This window comes from Watersipora subatra, chromosome 4 (genome assembly GCF_963576615.1).
Source record: "Watersipora subatra chromosome 4, tzWatSuba1.1, whole genome shotgun sequence".
NCBI lineage: Eukaryota > Metazoa > Bryozoa > Gymnolaemata > Cheilostomatida > Watersiporidae > Watersipora > Watersipora subatra.
Window position 1 is genome coordinate 23236617 of NC_088711.1, and position 19905 is coordinate 23256521.

A 19905-nucleotide genomic window follows, 5' to 3' on the forward strand; every position below is an offset into this window, starting at 1 on the left:
ATACAATTCCAAAGTTATGTTTTGTTTCGATTGATGCTGCTGTTAAAAGCCTATTGTACGTAGACAAAGTGATTGATACTTGTTTTACGAAATTATTTAAATATCTAACTTCTTGTATATTATGTTTGTTCTATATAAAAGAGAAAAAGAATACATTTTTTCTTCTAGCTGTGACCATCAAAACAAACTATCGAACCAGCTATAGATCAAATTGTTTACAAATTCAGAATCTTTTGAAAAAATGTGGAATGAAACATTTTTTGCAGCTAGATTGCTTAATTACAATTAAAATGGCAAACTTGTAAATATACATCTTACATACATGCTTCAATTCGTTTAAGAGTAAATATGAGTTGAGTCAAATTGAATCAATACAGATGCTGCCAATGAATGTAATAGAAAGATAATGCTTTATTATTGATCTCTGTTACAAAAGACAACTCAACTCTTGCAAGATTAATACATGTTTCATTCTTTAGTCCTTCATTAGTAAGAAGGTAACCAAAAGCTCCATTGCCAAATGGGTGGAACATGTCCACTTTAATTTGTGCAGCAGGTTTAATGGCTGCTATACAATAAACTGTCCACTGGTCTCTCAGGGCCTTCAACTCTGCAACTTCTTTTTCAATATATTCTTTGTTATCTGCTATAGTTCGTTCCAACTTTCTCTTAAAATGAAAGTAAAGTCTTGAGTCTGCTTGCATGACTTCATATACTTGTTTTCTGTCATCATCAGTATCTGAAACATCTACCCCGACTCCACCAGTCACATTTTTATAACGTAAACTAGTCATATTTTTTAGGCGAATATTTTTTGAGAAATAAAGAATATCGTGATTCTTCCAGTTAAGCATATCTCGCAGGACTATCAGTGACTCATCAAAATACTCGACGACAATGACTAGATGAAATCGCTCATCGAGCATGGTGATGTATTCATCTACTCTGCTCAAGTCTGACATGGCATTCATTGGGTAGCCAAGGTCAAACATTGTGGGATTATGCAGAGGAGTGTCACAAACATATTGATTACTAGCCGCTTTAGAAATCAGAGCAGACAAAGGTTTTCTACTGCATATCAGCCAGTTTGAATAGACATAAGTGGACACTAGCTGAGTGAAAGGATCACGAACTGCAGTAAGAAAAAATGTGTCATTAGCCATAAATGCGGCTAATTTTGGAGAATAGACAGAGTGAAAGCAGAGAATGTCTGGTGATTTAGAAGTATCTCTTGCGTGTTTTTGTGGATCAAAAGGTTCCGGCCATCCGATATGATTACCTGAAACCTTTGGTCGCATGAAAGTCAAGTTATGACCGAATCCATATCTTATTATAATATTCTGTATAGTCGAACTGGCGCATTTGTGAGTTTTTATAAAAGCAATATGTTGTGCAAGTTTGTTCTCTGAACTCCAAGACAAATTATACACAGGAGTTATTTTCTCTTGGTTGTGAGTAACTTGTTCAATAACTTCTCTGAGGGTGAAGTATCTCTGTAGATAACCTACAACAAATTTAACATTAAGGACATAGTGAGGCACAGTTTAACAGGTGGGTAGTCAAAAATACCAACAGAAATTCATCTAACCTTCTTTGCTATCATCAGATTAATTAGCAAATATCTCTTGCATGAAGAATAGTAAAAATATATTGCACATTTCTAAAAGAGATTTAGCCATTGCGGAATATCTGTAATCTAATAACTTAAATGGAAAAAGGTAGTTCAGCTAAAGATCTAGTCATTTTTAGCTGCATCCTTCATGTGAGAACTTAGTTTGTCAGAGAATCTGTGAGAGAATCTTTGTCTCTCACATAGCAGACAAAATGTCGTATGTCTTATATTGTCAAACAGTTAGCTTATCAGATAAAATCACATCATACATGTCTAACTATAATATCTCATGACTCATTAAATATCTTTATCTATCCTACTAATACTTGAAAAAAGCATATGAAAGAAACCTGTTAAATAATTGTTATTTACATCACACTAAACTTTGACATAAACTGCTACTGATTACATGTGTGATACTTGGAGTTATCTGTGTCAGAATGGAGGTGATCTGTGTTTCCATGATGAGGAAGTTGGGATGCAATTAAAGAGTAAGCTATCAGTGTTTCAATAGATAGGATAGATAGTAATTACTGCATTAACCTTGCTGCTGCAGCTAATAGTTACAAACAATGTGATTCTCAACAGCTGGTAAATTTGGTTTTATATAAAAATTCAGCTATAATGTTCGTAATAATTTGCACTATAGTAAGACCAGTGTCCATCCGTTGATCCGAAGCTACTTTGTCCGAAGCCACGAATCAGGCCCCGGGCGTCACATTCAAAGACAAGCACGCTACCACCTTACAACTCGAGAGCCCGAACAATTTTTTAGATGATTCTCCGTATACTTATTACTCATGATGATTTCTCACGATGCATGAGACTGCCGAGTCTACTAGGTGCAATATAAGGTATATATAAGCAGCAATGGCAGCATATGATATAAGGTATATATAAGCAGCAATGGCAGCATATGATATAAGGTACATATAAGCAGCAATGGCAGCATATGATATAAGGTACATATAAGCAGCAATGGCAGCATATGATATAAGGTACATATAAGCAGCAATGGCAGCATATGATATAAGGTATATATAAGCAGCAATGGCAGCATATGATATAAGGTATATATAAGCAGCAATGGCAGCATATGATATAAGGTATATATAAGCAGCAATGGCAGCATATGATATAAGGTATATATAAGCAGCAATGGCAGCATATGATATAAGGTATATATAAGCAGCAATGGCAGCATATGATATAAGGTATATATAAGCAGCAATGGCAGCATATGATATAAGGTATATATATGCAGCAATGGCAGCATATGATATAAGGTACATATAAGCAGCAATGGCAGCATATGATATAAGGTATATATAAGCAGCAATGGCAGCATATGATATAAGGTATATATAAGCAGCAATGGCAGCATATGATATAAGGTACATATAAGCAGCAATGGCAGCATATGATATAAGGTACATATAAGCAGCAATGGCAGCATATGATATAAGGTATATATAAGCAGCAATGGCAGCATATGATATAAGGTACATATAAGCAGCAATGGCAGCATATGATATAAGGTACATATAAGCAGCAATGGCAGCATATGATATAAGGTATATATAAGCAGCAATGGCAGCATATGATATAAGGTACATATAAGCAGCAATGGCAGCATATGATATAAGGTACATATAAGCAGCAATGGCAGCATGTGATATAAGGTACATATAAGCAGCAATGGCAGCATATGATATAAGGTATATATAAGCAGCAATGGCAGCATATGATATAAGGTACATATAAGCAGCAATGGCAGCATATGATATAAGGTACATATAAGCAGCAATGACAGCATATGATATAAGGTACATATAAGCAGCAGTGGCAGCATATGCGCAAATGTAAAAAATTTGATCAGCCAATCATTAATAATATAGCAGCGTAGTTTTGCGTAATTTTTTTTCTTGTGGTTTGAGATCTAGAATTTTGCTCATCCACCGTGGAGAAGCCTATGGGAATGCTATGTGCAGAACTGATGACTTGACATGTGCCTTTATTGATTAGACTTTGTATGAAATATCTGCTTGGTTTCTGTTTCCATACACTTTCTATTGTTCTTCCTTTGTTGATTAGTTCCTTTCTCTCTTTCCTAAGCATGACACATTATCTTTCTACAATTATCCCTGTTACACTAAGTAATGTGCTTTTCATCGCATTCCCCATTCTTTGTCCAAACTCCTCCATGCTAATTTTCTGAACATTTTATGTCATTCTGCTCATTCAGCTTAAATTGTTATAGTTGCTGTAGCTGCTGTCCCCATCGCTTATGCAAGGTGAGACTTGAAACATATCTTCTCTAGTACCTCGTCTCCACTAGCATCCACAATTACCATTGCAATGTGATGACTTGACATAGATGCGGATAAAAAGAAAAAACAACCACCAGCTTAGGAAATCCGGGCTTGAGATAGTTCAGGTTTCACTGCACCCAGCCTTTTTGGTGGTTTTATCACCCAGTTTTCTTAGTGCTCTAATCACCCAGTCTTCTTAGTGCTCTAATCACCCAGTTTCTATTTACCTTAGCTGAGGACAAGTAAAACTGGTATCTCGGGGTGTCTAAGAGTGGTTTAGACTAGCATATAACATGGTTAACTAGATCCCCATGACCTTTGATGCTGTACGAATTTAAATTTGCTGAAACAGGTTTACAGACAATTATTGGCATATTGTTAAAAAATTGAAGGTTTCTTTAAAATCACAACAATAGCAATAAGTGAAGAGACTTGTTAAATATTTTTATGCATGAGATTTTCTCCTTAGTAGTAAAAGTTACATATTTCATTTTCATCTGTGATTTGGTGAAGGTTATAGTTATATAAACATTGTTTCATGCTCTACTATCAACTACGTAAAAAATCTCGTTTCAACTTAAATGAGATGTTAGCAGCTGAGTAACAATGAATTTTGTATTTTCAGTAATTTCCATCTGATTACTTTTAATTCAACTAAACAGCAACTCTCAATAGTAATGAATGAATCACAATCGGCCTTCCCATATTATAAATTTTTAGTGACTCATGTAAAAATCTTAATAGCTCAACAACTAAAGAACCTGCATACATTGTCAATGAAGGCTTCAAAAGCCCGATAATAAAGTACATACCGTGTGCTTTGGATGCGTACTCTATATCAGACAGAGCCGTCAGTTGTAAACCAAGAATTAAGGCAACACCAAACCCTAAGGCAATAGCACGTCTTCGTGTGCAGACTACGTATAGCATTACACCGCTTCTATATCTTCTCTACTAAACAGACTGCTTTGGTCTAAACTCAACAACTCAAGCAAGTAGATAATTATTACTGGGAGCTTTATTGTTGCTGGTCAGTTTTTGAATAACAACTAAACATTAGAATCAATAATTCTTTTTGTGTGTACATCTTTTATTCTGTAGAATTGTGTGTCAAGCCTTAGCGTCTAGTTTTAACATCGAATTGCAAAGTCAAACGATATAAATGGTCTATCACAGTACCATTGAACAGCTTTGCCAACTCTCTGTATGCTGTTTATTCATAGAATAAAAATCATTCTCAAGGTCAGTAAAAATGCGAATGCTTATGTGCGCATATGAGACAGCACGCTGTAATGTGATAAGTTATCTCAAGTACAAACAAGAACATTAAGCTTAAAGAATAAGAACACGAGTATTTATAGGCCTAAATACTGTTACCTTTAATTACTCTAACCATGACAAGTCTTCAAGAAACACTCCATTAATGTCAATGTTAGCATCTACTATATAAACGGCAATCGTTGTCTGTGTGTGTGCGTGCGTGTGTGCGTGCGTGTGTGTGTAGTTGGGTGTCCGCCTAATAGAGTACCGTACTTTTTGGACTATTAGCTGCTACTAGGTATCTAGGGCACATTAACGGGAATCTCTGGTTAGTGCGCCTCTATACATAACCTATTCATCGTTTTACACAAAAATCACGTGATCTCTGGTTAATGCGCCTCTTTCAGTGTCCAACGGCACTGTTCCGTTTTAAACAGCAAAGTTGCTGCCGTGTTAAAAAGCACCGTCCTGAGTTCTGCGGCCTATACAAAGGTGCCTATACAGCTATACAAATATACTACTCATTAAATAAAATAAATTAATGAGTAGTAATTTACATGCGATTAATATTTACTGCCAACGTGTACCAAGAAGGTCACGCGAACGTTGGTTTATTGCGGTCACTGAAAAAACACAGTTCTCACCTACTAAATTTCTACATAAAAAAGGTAAGTATTTCTTATTCAATGTTGTATTGTCTATGAATTGTCACACTTCCAATGCATAACCTTTTCACTTGCGTCCATGTACAAATTTAGCTATCGGCCTACTGCCAGCCATTTTGCCGATATTGCTTCATGATATTTTTTCAATTTGAAACTTCATCTAGAACGTTTGTTTTGGTTATACATTTCATTTTACCAACATATTAACAAGCACTGCTATGCAAAAAATTCATTTTATCTATACTTTGTGCATTTTAATTATTTGTGTAATCACAAAAATCTGAATCGGCTATAATGTCATCAACATAAGTAATTGTTTTCTAACTCGATGGCGTTTTCAAAACTTTCACAAAAACTGGTTGTTTTCAATTTGGAAATTCTGAAACAAAGATTTAAAATTAAATTTTAGGCTAATTTTATAGAGAAATCTTTGGACTACACTGTCACTACCATAAAAGTCTTAAAGATCGTTGGCTATGTTATCAACGAATAATAAAATCAGTTACCAGCAATTGCTGGGAAAGTCGCAAAAATGTGTCTATGGCGGTCGACCATAGAAAACGCATAAATGAGTCTACTTCAGTGAAAGGGTTAAAAACGTTAGATTTGCCATTGTTTGTGATACTAAACATGTTCATTTCCTTCCGCTGCTGAGTTACTTTTACTTTTTTTTAGCCACGAGTACTACAGAACTACAGCTACTACAGAACTTGCACGGGTACGAGTACTGCTACTGCGTTTTACCTTTTTTACTAAATTTCTACATCGAAAAGGTTAGTACTTCTTATTCAATGTTGTATTGTCTATGAATTGCCACACCTCCACTACTTAAAACGTTGGATTAGCAACCATTCGTGATAGTAAACATGTTCATTTCCTTCCTCGGCTGACTACTTTTTCTCTTTTTTCAGCTACGAGTACTACAGAACTACAGCTACTATAGAACTTGCACGGACACTCCGAGCGTTGTGATAGGCGACGGTGAGAAGAAAGCGAGCAGCGTATATTACAAAAAAGCAGACCATCTCATTCACCTTTAGAAACTCTTGAAGCAGTACAATGCCTCCCAAAAAGCCTACTGCCCAAACGCAAGAACAGATTGATTTCCGTAGAGAAAAAGACCAAATTCACAAAGCAGCAGCTAGACAAGCAGAAACTGCAGAGCAAACACAGCTACGCTCATAACGAAACAGAATAGCAGCTGCTAGAAGAACATAAACCGCTGAACAAACACAGGTACATCGAGAGCAGGCCAGAATAGATGCTGCAGCTGCTAGAAGTGCAGAGACTGCTCAGCCGACCCAGCAGAAACTCAAACGGTTCAGAACAGCCGCTACAGTGGCGGGGCGCGCAGAAACCTCCGAGCAGATGCAACGGCAACAAGAACATGATGCACTAGCTACAACAGCTGCTCGGCGAGCTGAAATTTCAGAGCAGATGTAACGGTGACAACAGCGAGATGCGCTAACTACAGCAGCTGCTACCAGGTGCCATGTATGGGCAGAAAACTTCGCACTTGACTACAGTCCTGTAACACAGTATAGGGCCAAATTTTTTTATAGGACGAATGTCCAAAAATGCTCCAGATGTAATTCCTTACGTTGGAAAGGCGAAAGACCATATATGTAGTTTATATAGTAGATTTTATTGAAAATAAATTTTATCAACACAACCACATTACTGCTGCACAGTTTGTATATACCATGTCAAAACACAGGCTATAGACGGAGACCTGGTGAGTCATGATTAGTGTTTTAAGCATGTAGAAGTCTCAATTCAATAAATACTGGTGATAGCTTAGCAGTGCAAAAGCAAAATATTTTTTAGAATTTCTTAAAATATGTAAAACTCTTCAATACTGCCAGTTTGAAGAGCTTCAGTTTGCCTAGCAATGTCAATTTCATTATCAGTTCTGTGTACAAAATTATGACAACTCCGATTTGAGTGGTTCAAGACTGATGCATTGTAGACTAGCTGTAGAACACATTGCATATTGCCATTGGTCTTTCCAACATTATTGACATGTACGACTTCATATGTGTATGCAGTCTGATCAGCACAAAAATTTTAGTAGAATGCATATTTGGAGTTGTTTTACAGTATGAGAAACAACTTTCAATAAAACTATTACTGTAAGTAAATCTGTTCCCGAACACGGGTAATGCAGCTAGTCACTCTATAAGATGTGATTTGTACCACAGTAGCTCCATGGGTGGTTGTTAGCCTTAGATCTTATGACAATACTTGGACATTAGCCTTGCTGTTAGTCTTTGAGATTGGCTCTTGTTTTCATGGAAACTTTGCTATCTACATAACATTGAAACTAATTAGAGTTGCCTGTACTACTAAACATTTTATTTAGTAGCCATATATGGGGCAGCTTATTTGATGGAGTTATTAGTACTTATCTAAAGAAGAAGATAATTCCAACTTTAGTACCTTGTACCACTTGTGCTCGTGTGTCCTGATAGTTAGGAAAAAGCATTATTATTATTGTAGGAATAAACTAATTTGCTGAGATTGCCTGCCAAGACTTTGCTACGGCCAAATCCAGGACTGAAAACTGTGTATTCTATATTACAACCTTTAGGGCAAGCCAAGAATGATGTTGATCCTATTCTCCAGCATACAGCTTTTTATGTGGAGAGCTTTGTAAAGAAAACACTAGAAAAGAAGCACTTGTTTATGTCTATCTACTATAATATCAGCTGTGGAATAACTACCCGCTCTGTGGACAACGGCAAGTCTATGATTGTCTCCCTATGTTGGAAAGGCTGCGAGTAGCCTCTATTGCATGTATACATTATGTTAGTTGCTAATTTATGGCAAATATTTTTACAGAAGGAAGTTTTTACAATTTGGAGATCTTGCCTCATACCTTCACATTTAGTAGCTTGACGAAGCCCAGATAGACTCATTCAATGAGATTCATAAATTATGGTTATGCTACTCGAAATCACAAGCATACGCTGATGTTAGCACAAAAATGCACTGGCGATAGGTGTCCGAATCTTGTCAGCACCTCACTAAATATTTTACAACTTAATTGCAAATTAAACGTATATGTCCTTAGTTAATGTCTTAGTTTTGTGGTAGTCTGTGAAAAAATTTAAAACAAATTTATTATTATTAAAAATTAAAAACTTCTCAAAAACTATTCGCGGTGTTGGTATATCCCTATCTTTCTCAGTCAGGAAGATAGGGAAGGATAGAAACTTCAACAGCAAATTCGATAACAAATATTTCAAGCTGGGAGCTTAGTCAGTAATGAGTTTAAAAATACTCACATGTGATAACATTGCGCTGTAACGTCATGGCACAACGTCATGGCACAACGTCATGGCTCAATGTACTGCTTAACTCGTGCCAGCTCAAGGCCATCTATTTTAAAGCGCATACAAAGAACTTGCAATGTTTTTCTCTTAAAAATAGTTAATTTTCCATCAACTTGAGCTGTGCAGATTCTAGCCGCAGTATTTTCAAAGGATGAAATAAAGAGTAAAAGAGAATCTGTTGGTGTATAACGAGGTATGTCTGTATTGTAGTGAAATTTAGTTGTCTTGTTTGTAAACACATTACAAATTTGCTGTGAATACTTGATGTCAAAACATATAAATATTCATTGAAAATTTTCATACAATGGTACATACAGTAAAACATGAGTGATAGTAGTATTGTAGGATGAACTAATGTTGAAATAATGGCACTGTCGGTGAAATTATCAAAAAAATTAACATTACCTAGTGCTAGAGTAGTCAGTTACCTGAAACTAAACATGTAAAGAAATCTGCAATTAGTTGTTTTAGGGCTATAAGTGAAGAGTTACACTTTGCTTGAAAATTACGCACTTATATACTGACAGCACTTTTTTCCTCATAGCCTTTGGTCATAACAATAATAACATAGACAGGCTGTAGTTATAATACATGTTTGCGTGTTAATTGAGACTATAGCGCCTCTTTGATAACCAAACTTTGTCATCACAAAAAGTAATGTAAAAAGGTGAATATAAGTGGGTAAAAACTGTCGAAATAAAGAAGTCAAATAGTAGCAGGTGAAAACCAAATAGTCATAACGTATATAACATACCGTACCTGCATTGTTCACTATTAATTTAATAACAATTTATTAAACATACAACAACTTTATTAATTTCATTTTTATTATCAATATTATTGGTGGTGCCGCGGTGGAAAGTCAGTTTGCTGTCCGAACCATTAGCTAGAACGTCGAATCTCGCTATAATAGGGTTAAAGTATGCAGGTTCCCTGATTACTAACATCTGCTGACTTTGGAGTTTAATAATAACAATAATAATAAGAAATAAAACATTAATCATCTTCTTTCTTGGAGTTTGCATTCTCAAACCGATCTCCTCTAATGCAGGCGATGCCCTGCATCAATATCGGTAGGGCAGCGACAATAGCTCCATAGGCTAAGACAAATGTAGTCATCACTTTGATTCCATAGGTTTCGACAAAGTAACCAATTGTAAAGAGGAATGACAGGTCGCTGACACCAGCAGCCACTGACAGCACAGTGACCCCTGTAGCTGTTATTAAGGCATACCTGTTGGCCCAAGCCAACCCCGAAGGATAACAGGGGCCAATAAGAATTCCAGAGATGCAGACGCAGGTCCAAAGAACAGTAACATTGTCAGAAAAAAAATACAAGACCATTGCACTTGCCAGGTTTCCAAAACCTTCAATGAAGATAATGATTTTCATTGGAATAAGGAAAGCCACAACAAATCCTAAGAACCGACCAGCAGTAAAAGCTATCCAGAAGGCCGTCAATATGAGAGTTGCATCCTCCTTGTTAAAACAAGACTGCTCCCTCGCGTACGAGTACAGGTATTTGGCAAATACTCTTTCACCAACGACAGCAATGTAGGTCCAACAGAACATTAGCAAATATATGGCAAACACATAAACTGGATGACCAGGCAAACATGTGTTGAGGTTAAATATCTCTTTTATGGAAGGCTGTTGCAGCACTTTTGGCAAAGTGCTATCTGTTTTATCAAGGAAGAAATAGAGGAACCATATGACAGAGACCACAATGATCACACCCGATATAATTAGAAAGCCGTATTGAACAATCTCTGAGGGTTGTCCAATGACAGCCGTGGTCGTAAAGTTTAGCGATTCGCTTTCATTGTATGATTGGTTAACAGATGTGATTGAGTCGAGGCACTTAGGATTGCTGACAGCGCTCTCTCGTTCTGGGAGACTCTCACTAATAAAATTAGAAACTATTTGAGGAACGATGAAGCTTCCAGCACCATAACCAAGATGGATAAGATGGAGTGGGCCACTAGCCTTTGACAACCAGATATCCATGATGATTACCTGGCCTCCTACAAATAACGACAGCTGTTTTGTATCTTTTTTTTAATTTGTCCACAGTGTATATTTCTGAGACTTTAAATTTATTCATATGACTACAAATTAAAGTAATTAATAGACAGTAGTTTTACACATGCCAGGTTCCACAACAACCAACAGATGATGACAATTTAAATCAAAATGTACTATTCTATAGAATCTCTAAAAACTAGGATTTGGCTATACCGTAGTTCTTGACGCAAATAGTATTTGACTGCATTCAAAACAAAAAATTGTAGTTAGCATAACAAAGTCTCTTATACTGCTGCCGGCAGTATTGGAATGGTTGTACCAAATAATTCTTAGTACAGTAAACAGGCTAACACTAGTTAAAACAAATAGCGATTGTTGCCGTTCATAACAGGCTTAACAACTGTTCACTGCTTTTTATTTAAAGACTTACATCCATGTCAGAAGTGACTTACATCTATATCAGAGGTGACTTACATTCATGTCAGAGGTCACTTACATCCATGTCAGAGGTGACTTACAACCATGTCAGAAGTGACTTACATCCATGTCAGAGGTCACTTACATCCATGTCAGAAGTGACTTTCATCCATGTCAGAGGTGATTTACATTCATGTCAGAGGTCACTTATATCCATGTCAGAGGTGACCTACCACAATGTCAGAGGTGACTTACATCCATGACAAAGGTGACTTACATTTAGGTCAGAGGTGGCTTACAACCGTGTCAGAAGTGACTTACATGCAAGTCAGGAGTGACTTACACTCATGTCAGAGGTGACTTACCGATGTTAACAATGAGCTCTAGCCATCCTTCCACAACATAGATGGCAAAGAGTAGCTCAATATATTGACAGTAAGGGATGGCAGCATTAAGCGCAGCGCATCCAACAAGACAAATGGCTACAATCAGTTCCACTTTGCTATGGAATTTATCGACTATAAATCCGCCTCCTGCAAGTATGCAATAAATATCAATTTATTTACCAATTTATTATTCAAGTGATTTTAAAAGGCTCCTGCTTTCTTTAAACACGTCTAAAAATTTAGATCACCAGAACACTTAGATAAGAAAAAGTGTAAAACTTTTGATCTCAACTCTATAGGCTATAAGCAACCAAAACATATATGTATATTAATTTATAACATAATAATAAAAAATACAGAGATCACTTCGTTGTTACTCAATCACTAAAAATTTGCTTAAAACAGATGTACATCATGCATATACATTGATTCTAATCTTTGTGGTTTGTCGACTTTATTTAAAATAAACTATTATACAAAAGTTTTTTATTGGATATATACTGGCTATAAAAAAACCATGAATGACACCCAGTATATACATGTTTGTTTTGAATTCAATTTACTGGGATTGTGCATTTTTCTGCCTCTAGCTTCAGTACTTTTACACCCAACCTTTCTTGCTTTGCACAATCATCAACGAATAAATATGCAGCTTGTTTATTAAGCAAGGCAATTATCAATGCAACTGACCCAGTAAAGCTCCTGCAAGATTACCAGTTCCTCTCATTGATATTGCTCGAGATATGATTTCGTAGTTTGAATGGGTAATATACATGAGATCTTGCAAAGTAGCCCCATTTACCTCAGACCACAATCCCTGAAAACACGACAAAAGAAACAGTAGTTAATGATTTTAACTCTTCTGCATTTAGTTGGGAGTTTGGAATTGGTTCAGCTTAAACCTTGGCAATGAGACATTTCTTTATAAAAATCTCAATGACCTTACACACATCCTATATTAACAATTTTTAATATTGGCATCAAAACTCTGTTTAAACAGATCAAGGATAACAAATCATTTTAATACCATTACTATAAAAGTAATGTACCTGGCGTAAGATTTCTATTTTAAATGTAAAAGAGTTAGCCAGCCAGCATACGGACTATAAATATAATGAATGCAGATTTTCATGTTCAGTGGGAGTTATGTTCTTTCCAGAATACAGTTTATTGCTACAATCATGTTAACAGTTTTTTCATAGATGTGCTCGTCTAGAATAAAAAGTCTCATAGTTTGTCATCCATCTAGTTGTGGCGAATAAAATTTAAGATTGAAAAATTCGCATCGCAGATAATTTGATTTGGGAACCTCCAGGTCAGCAGAACAGCGACCTAATCTACAATAGCCAAGCTATTAAGCTGTCAATGACTGTAGCACATTTATTACATCGATTAAAATAATCACGCTGGAAGCTCGTGAGTTCATTAACTAGCACGGTTGACAGTTACGCATAACGCAATGATTATTAAGCCGTCTGCAAGCATGGTAATTGTTTTAGTAAAGGTAAGCTTACCTTCGCTGACTTACCAGGTAAGTTACTCAAGTTCATCTGGTTATAGTTTATTATTTGTGCAACGCTAAGCATTCAGCTAGTCTAGAATAAATTAGAATAGAGAGCACTTACAATGCATAGCCAAACTAGCACAATGCACAAAGTCTTCCCAATCTTATACAAAATAGATCGTAGTTTTGGAGTTGTCTCATCTTGCTGGCTTTCACTGACTTCAAAATTTTGTACTGAAGACTCCATGCTGCTGTAACAAATATAGATATTTTTGGTATATGAATTTTTGTTTATTTATTTCTAGTAAATGTCACTATTATAATTTATAGCAACAAACGAATGCTTGGATTCTGATCTTCTGGATTCTGATTTATGGATTCTGCAGAGATACTAGCAGCATTTACAAAACATCTTCTTGCTGCTATAGAAACATGACAACAGAATTATTGCACACAGCTATATTGCATCTATACTATCACAAAACACAGCTGTCTCACATCTATGTTTTTGCAGAACACAGCTATGTTACATCTATACTATTACAGTACACAGATGTCTCACATCTGTGTTTTTACAGAACGCGGCTATATTACAACTAAAATACCACGAGCCACGGGACCCAGTTATATCAAATTTACACAAACATGTTTTACAACTGTACCATATCTACCCTATACTATGTACAAAACAATGATATCACTGCAGTACAATTTTATAGCAAAGGTAACTATTACAAGGTTATGAAAGCTGAGACCTCTGAACGCAAAAAAAAACAGTCAGTGAAAATACAAAAATCAGGTTGTTGTATTAATCTCTGATCTATATATTTGCCCATCTCTTAATTCTGATCTGTTAACTGCTTTTAAAGAGGACCTTAAAAATGACCTTTGCTTTAGCTTAATGAAGTGTGTGAAAGAGTCATCTTTGTTAGTACCTTAGCACTTATATCTTTATAGTATACCTGCATTTACATGAGACATAACTGAGGGGAGAATTACATTGTAACTACTTTGTGTTAACCGTGGTTAGCCTTTGATGTCTCTATAATAATAAGCTCTCACATCACCAAACAACAACCGTAAGTTTCTTTTAACATGAACTCGCAGATACCACACTACACAGTTGCACAGTGCTGCTATAGGTAACCATAGCAACCTTAAACAAAACAGCAACCAAAATAAAGTCTTGTTAAACAGCACCACTTTTTATAGCCAACAACTCACTAAATATGGATGCAAGAAATCACCAGCATTTAGCTATTAGATATGTAAATGAAGATTTAGTTTTACACAGCTTATACTTTTAGTAGAACAGTTATGACTTGCCCACCATTTTTACAATAAAAAGTTAATCGTAGTCGAAGTGTATTTGCGAAGTTTAATTTCTCAGCCCTAGTGATAGTCCTTCAACAAGATCTCTAATCATGAGCCCAACTAACATTTATGAGACTTGATAAAATCTGGAAAAAATATATTTTTACTCAACTGGCAATGAAACCAGAGTAGGGTCCTACATAACTAGCAGAGGTGTAGTTCTAGTGGCTACTAGCTACTAGCTGGCATCTCCTAAACTATTTAGTGACATTTGGTGCCTGACTAAATAAGCTATACTGTTTCAAGTCAAATCAATTAATCTAAAAGAATTATAATGAAATTTAATTATAATTCTTAAAATCGTTAAGAATTTCAAACAATCACAGACCATAACTAAGAATTCAATGTCTGCACCATTATTACAACGATTCCATCAATTGTATTTTTACACCAAATCTGTGCTGTACAAGCTCTAACACTAATTTGAGTTCATATATTTACAATCGTTGAAAACATGAGAGTTAATTTTATGGACTGTCCAAAGTCTGTAAAGGTTTGTATGTATATGCTGAGTCACTTTGGTTTCCATATTATATAATCTTTAAACACTAGATATGGAGCAAGGAAAAACAATTGCTAGCAAATTTCAAAAGAATTACAGAAGCTTTTACATTTTTGAAATTACCAATAAATACCACACATATCATTTCATCTGACATGCAGTAAAAATATTTAGTCTCGGGTGCCGCCTTAACTTGTAACTTGATGCTTTTTTAGGCTTACTATGGCATGCCCATGTGAAGACTGGATTTTCTACAACTGGAACACACTCTAAAAGGTACCTATGTTTATCACCCCTCTTAGCTTTGTATGCGGTGTCATCTAAGATTATGAGAGCTTTCAGAATGACCCCATTTAGATTAGAACACTCACAGATAAACACTGATCACACTGCACACATTAATGTTGATAAACACAACGGATAATTTTGTGGTATCAAATTTTTCAATGGTTTCCTTTCCAACTGCCGATGTTCTGAAACAAATTTATTGGTTTGAGATTTTAATTTGACGAATTGAAACAACATTGCATGAGCTTTAAAAACATTATAAGTATAAGTAAACATTGTCTTTGTACTTGTGCATAGATATAACCCTATTTGGTAGTTTACCTTGCACAGACTCCATTTGTTTGCTGATATACTTATCATTCTGGTTATCACTGCTTTCATGATCTTTGTGTTCAGATAACAGTCAGGCTATCAAGGTATTATTAGCCTAATAGCCCTTGCTTGTAAACATTAGGAAACCTTGTGAGTAGGCTCTGTGCTCACAAGAGTAAGCAACAGACTTGGTGCTGACATGCAAAATAGAATAGGAGAATTTTTTTTATATAACAGATCAACCAATCAACTAGCTGTGTAACAGAAACTCAGCAAAGTTTATATGTAGGCTACATGTAGGCTATATGTGCTGCACATACTCAGCCAAACTTGCCATCATGTATCAGATATCTGGAAGGTGTGGCAGCACTAAACACTCAGTTGTTGGTCAAAAGTGATCAAACATTCAACTATCAACCAATCAGAGAGTCTAGCCTTTAATAAACAGGTTTTAAGTTGCATCACACCAGCTTATGACAGTGTGTGACATCCCAGATATCATAAGGAGTTGCCCTCTTTTCGAGTTAGTCTACTCCAGCAATGCCATGAGATGACTCACTAACTCAATCATTCACTCTCTCCCTCCCACTCCATCGCTCTATCTCTCTCTCTCCCTTTCTCTGCCCTTCCTTCTCCCTTTCTCCCCTCTCTCTCTCTCTCTCTCTCTCTCTCTTCTCTCCCCCTCTCTTTCCCCCCCTCTCTCTCTCCCCCTCCCACTCCATCGCTCTATCTCTCTCTCCCTTTCTCTCCCCTTCCTTCTCTCTTTCCCCCCTCTCTCTCTCTCCCTCCCACTCCATCGCTCTATCTCTCTCTCCCTTTCTCTCCCCTTCCTTCTCTCTTCCCCCCTCTCTCTCTCTCCCTCCCACTCCATCGCTCTATCTCTCTCTCCCTTTCTCTCCCCTTCCTTCTCCCTTTCTCCCCTCTCTCTCTCTCTCTCTCTCTCTCTCTCTTCTCTCCCCCTCTCTTTCCCCCCTCTCTCTCTCTCCCCCTCTCACTCTCCTCTCTTTCTCCTTCTTTCTCCCACCCATCTCTTTCTCTTTCCCCTCTTCTCTCTCCCTCCTCTGTCTCCCCATCTCTTTCTATCTCTATCTTTCCATCTATCTCCTTCTCACTTTCTCTATCTCCTTCTCTATCTCTCTCTATATCTCCTTCTTCTCAAACAGAATGGGACGCTATCCTACAAACTTAGCTTTTTCTTAACTTACCTGTACGTTCAGGGTCATCACTGACACTAACAGAGAGAGTTGTGAGTTGAAAAAATAGTTTGGCTGTTTGGAAAAATGCTTATTAGCATTTTATCTTTAGTTATTGTGTCTTTGATTTTACGCAGAAAATGACAGGTGTATGAATATAAAATGAATATTACATTGCAGAGTGGCAGTAAGTAGCCAAAGGGAATTGCTAACAGAGGTGTTCTCTAGTGTATGCTCTTGGTACAAGAAAGACTAAGTTGGCCGCAAGTTGGCAAATTAAAAGCGATTGGTTTCTTCATTGCCCACCTTAATACTTAGTGTTGAGCTTACTGCTGTCGGACTCAACCTTAAGTCAAGGTCACCCAAGGGTGTAGTTGCAGACATAAAAGCAGAGGTGTAGGCATGTCTACGTTCTCCTGATATTTTAATCATATTTATGCATTAGCATCTAATTCCATTGTATGGTGCTGTTTGATTTAGCAGATCTATCTGATCTATTACTATTAGACACTTCTATCTTACTTCTATGAGAGCAGACAAATTCTATGGAAGCGCAGATAAAATTATTCTGGTGCTACTGGTTGGAAAATACTTTTCATATGTAAGAACAGCCTGTACAGTTTATAGAGATGATTGATTATGTGAGTTGTGCTTCCATTATATTAAACTCATAGACTAGCTGCAGACCTCTATGACACAAGACTTGACATCTTGTGTCATAGAGTGTTTGTAGTAGGTCTAATGCAGGTATACAGCCATTTTATTTTAGGTTCAACTTCGAACATTTTTCTACATAGAAGCTTTCATGTAAACTTGACAAATAACGTCTCCGCTATACAAACATTTGTCTGCGCTTTTCCTATTATTCGTTAAGACGTAAAAGAACACACATCTATTTTTGTATTTTGCAGATATCAATCAATAGTTGTCCATAATACATACTCATCGCATTCACCAGAGAGTTGTCTATGCTTGTCAAGATACATTTGCTGAGCATTCACTGAACAGGCTGTAAATTTGCCTATTACTCTCTTTCAACTATGTAGATTGACTGCAATCTGTTCCTAGCCTAACTTCTCAAAATAATCACTGTTGATTAGCTCTACCATAAAGTTTAACCTCTCTGGTTATTCTCATATTGTATATTTAGAAACTGCCAGCTTTCTTTCTTGAAGTTAGTTGATGTCAAAATAAACACGAGTCAAGTGATTCATGCATCTCGGCTGTTAATAATCATTTTAGAAATACAAAATTAATATTTCAACCTTCAGCGGTAATAAACAACTGGAGCAACTATAAACTGTGAAATAACTTTGTTACTTGTTACCTTGGCTAGAATGAGTACGTCCCAAGTTAATGAGTAGGTGTGAAGCTATTCGCTGACTACGGTTGAAGCAAAAACTACCAGCTATTCTTGCCAGGTTATCTGTTATGAATGTCACGTAATAGGATTTTCTAATGCATCATTACATTGACCTGAAATAATGCCACCCCATATAGATAATAGATGCTCATTGTACAACGCAACTGATAGGAGGAGGCCTCGGCTCCCCTCCCCGTCTGTAGGCTCCCCCCACTGACATGTTTAAGAAAGAAGCAAACATTATGACAGCTGTGGTAAATTGAGGAGGGAGTTGGCATCTCTGGAAAACATCATTCACAGGGTATGTTTACTGTCTAAGCTTAACTTACCTACTAGATAACTATTAAAATGTGTCAATAACTAAGAGAGTTTACATCTCTATACAAATAGACAGCAGAAATAGTTTGACGCCAGCAAGCTATGACAAATTTATACTAACATATTTTACAACTGTATCATATCTACATCATGTAAAGAACAATGATATTTAGCCTGTTTTGTATCATTGCAGTACAGCTTCATAGCACATGGTAACTATTACAAGGCTGAGACTTCTGGACACGAATGAGAAACAGTCAGTGAGAATACAGAGAATCAGGTTGTTGTATTAATCCCTGCTAGATCTATATATTTGCCCATCTCTTAATTCTGATCTGTTAACTGCATTAAAAAGGGCTGTACTGTAGGGAGCTAAGAATTAACGTAATAAAGTGTGTGAAGAAATCATATTTTTGTTAGCATTAATAAGCTGTAGTGATACGTAGCTACAATTGTACAACTGTATATATTGTTGTGTCTGATTGGGTAGTGCTTATTTACCCCACTATGGTTATAGTTTTGTTTTACACTTGAATCTTAATCAACATGTATCCAAGAACTCCTGTTATTTAGATGATAGAAGTATGATCTTATATATGAGTAAAATCTAGAAACCTTGGTCTTTATCTGAATAATAGCTACTATTTTAAACAGTTTAGTAATCTGGATAAGCTAAGGTAAATAAGTATAGTATTTCCTTAATAAACTTTGCATAAATGCAGGATTCAATCTTCTGGCTAAAGTTACTCATCTAGCTATATTAATAAATCCCACTTTATTTTTGTGCCTCAGTATGTGTCTGTCTGTGTGTCTGTTCACGCTTCCACATTTTTGATCGATTTTATTCGAACTTCACATGCACATGTTCCGTGCCTTCCACCAGATCGCAAAAAATTTTGGTTTCAAAACTCCGTCTGGTTTCCGAGAACCAGCCTCTTAAATACCCACCCGGCGGCTCTGACTGAAGAGGAAAGGAAACCCAAGCATCACCGACTGCTAGCTAGGAATAAGGCTATACCTGCCAGTTAGGAATAAGGCT

The 19905-nt window shown here is 36.4% G+C and overlaps 2 protein-coding genes across 2 annotated transcripts; both read right to left on the reverse strand.

The window, feature by feature from the left end:
• Positions 1–368: 368 nt before the first annotated feature.
• LOC137394057 (galactose-3-O-sulfotransferase 2-like) lies at positions 369–1298 on the reverse strand. Its single transcript, XM_068080775.1, has one exon. It carries the CDS (start codon positions 1296–1298, stop codon positions 369–371), a length of 930 nt encoding a protein of 309 aa, XP_067936876.1.
• Positions 1299–9389: 8091 nt separating this feature from the next.
• Positions 9390–17617, reverse strand: LOC137394058 (sodium-dependent glucose transporter 1B-like). Its single transcript, XM_068080776.1, has 7 exons — positions 17500–17617; positions 16988–17143; positions 15673–15727; positions 13638–13767; positions 12703–12829; positions 11992–12159; positions 9390–11208 (listed from the first exon to the last, which is right to left on the reverse strand). The coding sequence occupies exons 1-7, from the start codon at positions 17615–17617 to the stop codon at positions 10181–10183; spliced, it is 1782 nt and encodes a 593-aa protein (XP_067936877.1). The 3' UTR covers positions 9390–10180.
• Positions 17618–19905: the final 2288 nt, after the last annotated feature.